Genomic DNA, 11,730 nt, shown 5'->3' on the forward strand with positions numbered 1-11,730 from the left:
TCCTGATGAGAGTCTTAATTATTTAATGGGCACAGTGGGGTTCAAATGATGCCATCTGCTGCCCGCAGGAAGTAAAGGAGGCGGGGAAGTGGGGGGAAGAGCAGGAGGTGAAAGGCTTCGCCATGAACGCCTTCCTCGACCACTGCATCTGGTGTTTTCATTGTTTAGAATTGGGACTTCATTGCCGCCTAAGAGCAGTTTGTCAGCACTGTTTAAAAATGAATAAGTATTAGTGCCATTTAATAAAGCTGAGGGCTCTTAGATGTTCCTTTGAGGCCATCAGCTAGCTTGTTAACACCGAGCCAGCACCTCGTCCCCCTGAAAGAACATATATTTAGCACAGAGAAGCAATATGAGCTATAATGTACAGTGTAGTCTACCAGTAATTGTAGTGTTATTGTTATTGAAAATGTAAAAAGAAAAATGGAAATATATGAAAACGCATGAAATGACAAAATGGCACATAAATGTGATAAATAATAATATCTATTAATATAATAATGCCTAAAATGAGACATTTACATATAAAAACAATGATTGTACATGATAATACTAATAATTATTATTATTAGTAATAATAGTATTAGTACTTATAATAATTATTTATTTATTTGTTTGTTTGTTTGTTTGTTTGTTTGTTTGTTTGTTTATTTAACCAATCAATTAATTCATACACATGCCTTTTTACAGATGAATTTTCAAACACACAAATTTAGATTTAACCAGTAAGTACGATCTAAATTACAACTTTACTGTACAGTATATAATTTAACAATGTAACTATTTAATTAACTCTATTTAATTAACTATTTAATTAACCTCTCCTGATAGTAAAGGCAAGAAAATGAACAATATAGCAAATTGCATGTAACTGCATTTCTCCTCTGTAGTAGTATTCGAGGGACTAAAAGTGTCCTAAAATATTTCTAACAGAAGTATATTCTTTATTATTTCATTTTTTCCTACATTTGTTTTTTATCATTTAAATAACAATGGTATGGTGTAAATCCATAAAACACTAATATCTTCCACAATTCTTGAGATTGTTTACAACCACAGGGTGCTCTGGTGGATTATAAAGCAATAGTCTATTTTCCCCATGGTTATACTGCATCTCCACGCTCTGTATTTAAGACCTTCATGGTTTCCCCGTGAAGAGAACACATCACACACTGCCTCACAGCTAGAGCTCATTGCTCTGATCTTGCCCTGTATGATCTCCAAAGTCCACATGCTATCTGAGCCCATTTCCCACTGAGGAGCAGCGGGCTTCTGCTAACAAGAAAGCAAGCAGAACAGAAATGCACACGTCTTGCATGCACAGAGGCTGTATAGCAAAAAACTGACGAATTGATGAATAAACGCAAGCTAAATTGAGAAATGACACTAGTTAAAGATTAAAATAAAAAAAAACTAAAAGCAGCAATTATTCCTTATTGTATTTCTCGATTCCTCAAAAACCATGTATTATGGTGGAGCTGATGGCCAAAAGCATTGTACATTAATAGGTTTGTTGCTTATAATTTCCAAAATGGGGGAAAAGATTACAGCTCACTTAGAAGGGCCAGCTGCAACCTGCAAGGCTACACCATTAAATAAAATGGACAATGTGAAAAATCACCTGCCAGCATTTTCCTCTTCCTCATTCATACTCAAACATACACTAACCACCGATGTGCTACTTACAGCAGGGATAGTTCAGCAGCAAGATGTCGTCTACAGCAATATAGCCCCAGCGGTCTACAGTCGCCTCCAGCAACACCTTAAGAAAAAAAAATGGTAACATCTTTTATTTTGAATTAATGGTAGTCACCAAGTTCACAGGGTTAAAACCTGAAAACAATACAAACAAAAAATGCAATCAGGTTCCCTTATTTTGCAAATTATCCTCTGTTTCATTTAATGCAACTAGTACTGAAAGGATATAAAGAGCAAAAACTAGTTTTCTAAACATAAAACTATTAATTATATTTTTTTTAAAAACAGCTTTTGTCTGTACAATGCACACAAGCAAACTTTAAAACGTGACCGTCACATACTGTGAACCAAAGAAAGATAAAGGGAGAGAGAGAGAGAGAGAGAGAGAGAGAGAGAGAGAGAGAGAGAGAGAGAGACAGAGAGAGAGAGAGAGAGAGAGAGAGAGAGAGAGAGAGAGAGAGAGAGAAAGAAAGAGATAAAGAGAAAGAAAAAACAGAGAGAAAAAGAGAAGAAGAAGAGATGCTGACTCTTTTAAGGGTCCCTGAGGCCTGAAAGAAATAAAGAAATAATGGTCTCATCAGGAGCCCACTATGTGCAGAATGACGCATGGTTTCTATTCAGCTCGTGCCACATACACAAACATACACTCACTCATAATGCAAGTGGAAGAGACACGGGTCTCCGGGGACCAGGAAAAGGCTCCACACTCACTATCCAGACACGAAGGACAGCCAGCGCAGTGCAATGAAATCAAATCGATATGGCGCATACGACAGCAATGATGAGATGTTATTACAGATGGGCATGGAGGGGGTAGGGCTATTGTTTTCTCTCCCTGAGCTAGACAGTGCGGCTGTTCATGACCACCATCAAAGTTATTGTTTCTCATAATCTCTACCACAGAAAAAAAATTTTCTGTTGCTATTTACTGCATGAGCCAAAGATCTGGGTCATTTTACATTGTTAGTTGAACACTTTATATTCAGCTAGAATTAACTTTGATAGGGAAAGATTTTACACAACACAGACCGTTAACTTTGCAGTCAAAAGAGCAACTGATCGTCATTTTTTTTGCTAACTGGTGTTGTGATATGACACTACTATATACAGTGAGGAAAATAAGTATTTGAACACCCTGCTATTTTGCAAGTTCTCCCACTTAGAAATCATGGAGGGGTCTGAAATTGTCATCGTAGGTGCATGTCCACTGTGAGAGACATAATCTAAAAAAAAAATCCGGAAATCACAATATATGATTTTTTAACAATTTATTTGTATGATACAGCTGCAAATAAGTATTTGAACACCTGAGAAAGTCATTGTTTATATTTGGTACAGTAGCCTTTGTTTGCAATTACAGAGGTCAAATGTTTCCTGTAGTTTTTCACCAGGTTTGCACACACTGCAGGAGGGATTTTGGCCCACTCCTCCACACAGATCTTCTCTAGATCAGTCAGGTTTCTGGCCTGTCACTGAGAAACACGGAGTTTAAGCTCTCTCCAAGGATTCTCTATTGGGTTTAGGTCTGGAGACTGGCTAGGCCACGCCAGAACCTTGATATGCTTCTTACAGAGCCACTCCTTGGTTATCCTGGCTGTGTGCTTCGGGTCATTGTCATGTTGGAAGACCCAGCCTCGACCCATCTTCAATGCTCTAACTGAGGGAAGGAGGTTGTTCCCCAAAATCTCGCAATACATGGCCCCGGTCATCCTCTCCTTAATACAGTGCAGTCGCCCTGTCCCATGTGCAGAAAAACACCCCCAAAGCATGATGCTACCACCCCCATGCTTCACAGTAGGGATGGTGTTCTTGGGATGGTATTTATAATTCTTCTTCCTCCAAACACGTTTAGTGGAATTATGACCAAAAAGTTCTATTTTGGTCTCATCTGACCACATGACTTTCTCCCATGACTCCTCTGGATCATCCAAATGGTCATTGGCAAACTTAAGACATGCCTGGACATGTGCTGGTTTAAGCAGGGGAACCTTCCATGCCATGCATGATTTCAAACCATGACGTCTTAGTGTATTACCAACAGTAACCTTGGAAACGGTGGTCCCAGCTCTTTTCAGGTCATTGACTAGCTCCTCCCGTGTAGTTCTAGGCTGAATTCTCACCTTCCTTGGGATTACTGAGACCCCACGAGGTGAGATCTTGCATGGAGCCCCCAGTCCGAGGGAGATTGACCGTCATGTTTAGCTTCTTCCATTTTCTAATGATTGCTCCAACAGTGGACCTTGTTTCACCAAGCTGCTTGGCAATTTCCCCGTAGCCCTTTCCAGCCTTGTGGAGGTGTACAATTTTGTCTCTAGTGTCTTTGGACAGCTCTTTGGTCTTGGCCATGTTAGTAGTTGGATTCTTACTGATTGTATGGGGTGGACAGGTGTCTTTATGCAGCTAACAACCTCAAACAGGTGCATCTAATTTAGGATAATAAATGTAGTGGAGGTGGACATTTTAAAGGCAGACTTTGAGGGTCAGAATTCTAGCTGATAGACAGGTGTTCAAATACTTATTTGAAGCTGTATCATACAAATAAATAGTTTAAAAATCATATATTGTGATTTCTGGATTTTTCTTTTTAGATTATGTCTCTCACAGTGGACATGCACCTACCATGACAATTTTAGACCCCTCCATGATTTCTAAGTGGGAGAACTTGCAAAATAGCAGGGTGTTCAAATACTTATTTTCCTCACTGTATCAGTGGGAGTCCTTCTAAACCCAACTAGCTCTAATTTGCTGTTACTTACTTTATTTAAGAGAAAAGCTCAATTTAAAATGCTGCTAAATCTGTAACCAAAATCCAAAAGAAAGAAAATGTTTCCTACATTAAAATTTCTACACATTACACTGTTTTTTCCTTCCAGATATAGGGAATCAGGATTTATCACAAGTTCAGGTGACAACTCAAAACTAATACATGCACCACATGGTAGTTAATTCAGTCTGGTTTTATATCCCAGAAATGGTCTGCGTCTCTGCAGATTTCCTCTGCATTAATCCCGAGATGCTCATGCGCCTGGAAAGAAGCCCCTAGCTTCACCACAGAGCATCAAACCACAACCCTGACCTTGGCTTGAACCACAGCCTTACCAATAGACTGCATTTCAGAAAATTGCCCAGAGGACTGAGAGGGAGGTGGAAGAATGAATAAAGAGGGAACGCCAGATCCAGAGTCAGTGGAAGTGCCAGTGCCAGTGCAGGAGCAAGCTCAGAAAGCCAAGTTTAATCTCTCCATTCCCAGAGTGCAATGAAGCCAGAGCTGCAAACTGATGCAATGTTTTGCTCTTGAAGAAATATTTCATCATAAACTTTTTAACTCCTGACATTTAGAACAGAGTTATACGCAATCGCAACATCACAGACTACTGTTCATCTTCATTTAACCATGCTTTTGTCTGTATATGAGACATGCATACAGATTATTCTGACTGTGAATCGGTTAGTAGGTTGATAAAACAACTTAGTGGGATATCAACAGCAGTAGCCCAACAAAATTAATAAAAACTGAGAGTTTGCGTTAGTAATTCGTAGAAGTGTCAGGGAAATTAATGTTAGAAATAAAAAAGTTAGCTGTTAAGCTGTAGAACATTTTCTGACATCAATCTTTACCAGATTCTTTTTGTCATATCCCAGTTCTCCTTTTCAAACATGAATGGTTAAGCCTTTTGGCCAGCCCTCAGGCAGGTAGGATTTAAGTTCCTAGATCTTGAATTCCAGCCAAAACCGAGCAGGCGAGAAAGGTTCATTCTCCCAGTTCTGGGCTCACAGAAATTTCAGAAGTTGAACTCATTCTCTTCTGGTCTTACTGTAGTGGTAAGTTCTTAACCATTTATCTAAAATGGGAGCAATTAGCAAAAGTAAAAAAAAATATTCATGCATAAGACATGCACAGCTTAAAGTATTTAAGAACATTTTGTCTTTTTACTCCTGTGTCTGGTTCTCAGTAACTCTGCAATGCTAAGCAGATTTAAAGTTAAGTTAATAGGCCCTTGAACAGTTCCAGATGCAGCCTAAGAAGGTCTCAATGAGCAGGAGAGAGACCACTGAGGAAGGATGAGAGACTTGGCTAGGCTGGAAAGACGGATGGGTGGTTGGGAGGCTTTGGGTAGGGATGTAGCTAAGCCAGCTGGCTGGAGAAAAAGTGGTCAGAGCCATGAAGTCAGCATTAAATTAGCTGGGTAATGAAGTGCTATACAGGAGGCCTATACAACTAAAGATTGGAACAAGTCCCAAAAGAGAACTTTTTTTTTTTAATTGCTCTAGTGTGACTCCATCACTGACTTTTTACTCTAGACACCATGGGTCAGATGCATGCAATGTGTCTAACATAATGTTTAATTTATTTAAGATCTATCTAATCCTGGTACCAATTTTAAAATGTATAAGCTTTTGTAAAATGGTCAACTAGAGAGCAGTTAGAAAGCCTTGGGACTAATGAAGAAATTCAAATGTAATACTGGGAAAAATGTGTTAATAAAGAAGACTTTTGAGACAGACCTAGCCCTTTCAAGCCCTTTCCTCAGTTTAAAAGTAGAAAATAGATTTTTTAAAATGACATTCAGTTCTCATTTACTGTTTACTTGTTTACATGTTTACACACATATCCATAAACTAGCTGTGAGAAGGTGAGAAAGTGCATTTGAAATACACTAGTAGGTGTCATAAAAATGATTGTATAGGCTTACTTAAGAGCACATTAAGCATACACTGTCCAATCAAAGTGCCTATTTCGCAACGGGACAAAAATCCAAACAGAAATTTTATATACATAAAGTTTGAATGCTGAATAAAATGTTAATAAGAACAGAATACAATAATGTGCAAATCTCATTAACCCATATTTTATTGATAATAGAACAAAGAAAACATCAAAAGTGTTTACACTAAGAAAAGGTACAGCCAGCCAGAAATTGTAAAGCAATTTTTAATTTGATGGCTGAAACAGATCTCAGAAAATTTGAGACAAGGCCAAGTTTACCACTGTGTAGCATCCCCTCTTCATTTAACCATTTGCTGGAGTTTTGGAAGAGGAATATTGACCTATTTGTGTAAAATTCAGGATTTTAATCTCTTTAGTTATATGATCAATTTTTTTTCATATAGATTTGACAATCATATCACACAGCATCCCAACATTTTTGGAATTGAGCTAGTATAATAGCAAGAGCAGCTTTTTGGTTTACATTGCATTCTGATTAAAGTCTTTTGATTTTATTAAATTACGTTCAGATGTATAATGGTAGTGTCTGCCTTTCAGCAAGCGTGTATGCCTTATTGTTATGTCTCTGCTATAAAAACTTAAAAATAATGGTTTCATAATATGAAAATGGAGATTCTGATAGATGGCTGAAGCTTTTCAGCCCGTCCATTTAGGTCCGAAAGTAGCCATCATTGATGTGGACATAATTAATATGGCTGATACACCATTATATCTTTGGCTGGATTTATTTTAATAACAAGCACTGTATAAAATCAGCTATTAGTGTGTAATAAAACTATTTCACTTTGTTCTAATGGTCTACATATAATGATTAAGAAAGTTTCAGCATAAAAAAGGCTTTTTATTTCGTAGATGGTAATAAAGAAAGGTTTAATTTCAGCTGTACTTTGGGGAGATGAAAAGACAGCCACCAAGCAGAACCAATAATTCATTCATTCATTCATTCATTCATTCATTCATTCATTCATTCATTTATTCATTTAAAGTGCTGCCACCTACTAAAGTGCTACAGAATATACTGCAGAAACAAGTAATTCACACCAACTAATTAAACTGCATTTTGTGTCTGCATATATATTTATGGCCATAGATTAAATTTGAACTAAGTGTAATGTATTGGCATAGTGTAATGGTATGTGAGGCCTGTGTTAAGTGAAATAGACCCCCAAAAAGTGAAATTTTTTTTGCAGTGAAATTTTTATTTCATTACTTTTGCTCAAGTGAGTAATATCAGTAATGCAGTAAGTGTCATGTTCTGTATATAAGAATGAGCTGATGCAAGTCCAAATATTCGCTTTAAGTGCAAGTAAATGCAAACAAATAAACAAAGAATGAAAAAAGTAAATAAACTCGTAAGGAAACAAACCATTATTTGATGTACAGTACTTACACAGCATACTTGGCATGTTGGCACATAAACTGTGGCACATAAACTGTGTTTGGGGCAGTTTCATACATGCAATATGAAAAATACAGAGGTGACAAATATCATATTTAATACACAACAAGACATTGAAAGGTATGCAAGCATCTTTTATGTACAGTTATGTGAAAAATAAAGCACACCCTTCTTAAACTCTATGGTTTCATGTATCAGGACATTATAAAAATCACCTGATTCTTATCATGTCTTGAAATTAGGTAACCTCAGATGTGTCGACATGTCATTATGTATTTTTATGTAAAGAAAATGAAGCCGAAATGGAGATACCATGTGTGAATAAATAAGTGCATCTTTACTGCTTCCATAGGAAAAAAAAGGCTAAGTTTGATCATCATCGAGTGTAAACACCGCACTGTACCACAAGTTTTAGCAGTTTACTGGTCTGGAGCATTAATCCCGGAAGGGTTATAAGTTTAAATCCAAACAAATATAAACTCATTATTCTACAGGGAGGAACAGTATTCACAAGTAGAAAACTTTCAAGACAGTTGCCAATCTTTCCAGGAGTAGGCATCCCAGCAAATTCACATCAAAGTAAGACCATGCAATGCTCTGAGAAATTGCAAATATCTCAGAGTCTACAGGCATCAGTTAGCTTGTTAAATGTTAAACTTCATGACAGTTCATAAAAGAATGGACAAGTATGGTCAAAAGGCTGCCATGAGAAGCAAGACTTCGGGAACAATGTCCTTTGGTCAAACGCTTGATAAAAACAAGGGTGATTGTAGAGGGGTGATAATTTGGACTTTTTACAACCACAAGTCCTTGGTACCTTGAAGACATTGAGTTGACTATGAACTTCTCTTTATAATAAAGTATTCTAGAGTCAAATGTGAGGCCATCTGCCTGACAGCTAAAGCTTGTCCAAAATGAGATCATGCAACAGGACAATGATTCCAAGCACACCAGCAAATCTTCAACAAAACTGCTGAACAAAAACAGAAACAAGTTGTTGCAATGGCCCAGTCAAAGTCCAGACCTTAAGAGAGCTGTATTTATACAAATGCTTACAAACCTTAATGAACTGAGACTGATAGTCCTGCAAAAAATGATTTCTTCAAATTATTGCTGCTAGGTGGTTCTGTCTGCTATTGAATCATAAAGTGTGCATAGTTTTTCACACATGGCTTCTTCAGTTAGACTTTATTTTTGTAAAATAATGGCATGTTGTAATATGTCTTGTGCTCTTTATCTGAGGTCGTATCTACCTAATATTAAGATCTGCTAAGGACCAAATAATTTTTGTGCTGATATGTAAAACCATAGATAATGTACAGGACTGTATATAAAAGAGAGTGGAGGTTATTATAGCAGAAACTAAATGTGAAATAGAGTGTTATAAAAACACATACGAATACAAAACCTTTTGTCTATACAGAATAAATAAGAAAGACAGGTTGCTAGGTCCAAAACACTAAAAGAACTAAACGACAAAAGGGGAAGTGATGGGAAATAAAGTTAAAAAAGGAGTAGGTCAGGCTTTACAATGTAGCAGAGGAACAGAATCAAAACTACTCTTTTATCTGCACCTTCACTGTCACTCAGTATAAACACATTACAGCACATGTGGAGATAAGCTGAGAGAGTTAGTGAGAGGAGGATGAGAGAAGTATTATCAGGAGAAAGTGCATACTGATCTGTACACTTGAGAAAATGCATCAAACAAGGCAAGTGGGGAAAAAGATGCCGTGAGACCCGTGCTCTCAGTTTGCATAGCTTTGGTCTGCACTTGAAAAGTATTTAAATCTTGATCACATTTGGCGTATATCGTATATCAATATCCTTGCTTAGGATATTAAAGGCAGAAAAATGATCCTAGGTCATGATTTATCAGCATCACACTTTAAACTCTAAATGTCATATTAAAGATTACTAGATCAATTCTGATGCCAAAAGTAAAAAAACTAAAACAAAAAGAAACATATGCACTCTTACATTTAGAAAGCTGCACAACAAGCACAATGACATAGAATGATACAATTTGGGATACTGTATGTTTCTTATTTGCATTTAAGCTTATTTTTCAATTCAGTGTGTTTATATGAAGTGATTCCTATTTTTCTCAATGACACCACTTTTGAGTCTCCACGTTTTTATAATTACAAAAGTTTATAGTTACATAAAAGAAAACTGTAGTCATATGTATACTATGTTTGTTTTTTTTTCAACTAACTGACCGAGGTTTTTTTAGTGCTGTTACTAACACAGTTAAAACATTCACCAGTATAAAGTACTGTTATGAACATAATCATGAAATTGCAGTACAGGAGGAGAAAAATGTAGCAAAAAAATGAATATGGGTTCAAAAAAGAAAAGAAAAAAAAACTGAGTAAGGCAAACACTTGAGAATCCAACTCTCTTTAGCAGTCTTGGCAGGCCTGATAACATCTTTAATATTTGATAATGCGGTTCACACGCACTTTCAGCAATAATAGCAAAAATACAGAGCTGAGCATACCAGACAGGAAGAAGTTTAAAAAAAATCAAATATATATCTAATTTTTTTTTTTACTTCAAGGTGATTTTCAATCTATCTTTTGCTCTCTCTCTTTCGCTCTCTCCCTCTCTCACGCTCTGGTTTACACTTCGCTCATCCACTGACATTCTCATAAACAGAGATAAAAGCAAATGTGGCATCAACCATCAAATGATTATTGATGGAAGACCAAGGTTTCTTACATTATCATGTTTCCCACTCATCATACCATCCGAGCCATATCACACGGTATAAAAAAAACATGATCGCATGTATTTGTGGAAAAGGTTATGTCTGTACATCTGTAAAATAAATCAAACATGCTGTATCTCAACACAGTATTCTTATTACTCTTCACTTGTCTTTTAGATTGCACCCTGACTTTTAATTTATTTCATTATTAATGTTATCAATGTTAATTATCATAAATGTTATTATTATATTTATTATCAGTTTCTTGACTGATAACCTCGTGTACTGCTTATGCACTTGTGCTTAAATCTGTATTTTTGTCATGTCATGGATTCTACAGTAGATGCTCTGCATTCACAGCTGTTTGCACATTCTGGACAAGAGTGTCAGTTGAGTCACTAAATGTGAAAACATTTGCTAATTCTAGGCAATGTGGATAAAAAAAAAAACGGAATTTCTTGTGAACACATCACTTATGTTAGTGATATATGAAAATAGCAATGTTTGATTAAAAAACATGTGCAGTGTTATGGTTTTTAATGCATGCACACAGCCAGTGTCAGACATGTGGTAACTGGCAGGCGTCTCTGTTTTGGTGCAACCTTTCTCAACAAGAAGTGGCGATCACCTGCAGGTTTACTGACAGACTCCCGCTGACAGCTTTCTCATTTCCTCCTGACATCGGCGGACCTCTTTATCCCCGAACTATCACTTCAGATCCATGTGGAAATAGTCTGGCTGCCCGTGCGAATGCTGAAAGCAACACCCGTTAATATTTAAAGGCGCATGCCTTAGCACTAAAAGCCTACAGTGAGGTTCGACCGCAGTGCTGAGAGGACACCTGTGGGGGCTGGTGATGAAGATCTCTCTTAGCCTCTTCCATTGATGCTTTATTTATCTATTGGCTGAGACATTGGGTTTGATACCAGATGGACTTCAGGGAATTCGGCTTCATTCTTTATTCAATATGCTTTGCTGATAAGTAAACTGCGCTTGTATTTAAATTTTTTTATTTTCTTTCTCACTGTTTCTCTTTCTGTAGACTGTCTGTTAGAGGACCGGCACTGGATGAAATCCAAGGTGATGCAGGAGAATATTAAGAGAATAACAACAAAAAATAAAAATAAAATCTCTGTCATTATCTACAAATAATGATATGAGTGAAATTTTCATTTTGTCATTTTGTGCTAT

The 11,730-nt window shown here is 36.8% G+C and overlaps 1 protein-coding gene across 12 annotated transcripts in view; it reads right to left on the bottom strand.

The window, feature by feature from the left end:
* Positions 1–11,730, bottom strand: part of ptprub (protein tyrosine phosphatase receptor type Ub) — a 214,082-nt gene that overhangs the window by 90,155 nt on the left and 112,197 nt on the right. For all 12 annotated transcript variants that reach the window (XM_083544062.1, XM_083544053.1, XM_083544058.1 and 9 more), the window contains exon 4: positions 1,687–1,762. In XM_083544062.1, coding sequence (XP_083400188.1) covers positions 1,687–1,762 — 76 coding nt within the window. The remainder of the gene's footprint in view (positions 1–1,686; positions 1,763–11,730) is intronic.

This window comes from Silurus aristotelis (genome assembly GCF_946808225.1).
Source record: "Silurus aristotelis genome assembly, chromosome: 1".
Classification (NCBI taxonomy): Eukaryota; Metazoa; Chordata; class Actinopteri; order Siluriformes; family Siluridae; genus Silurus; species Silurus aristotelis.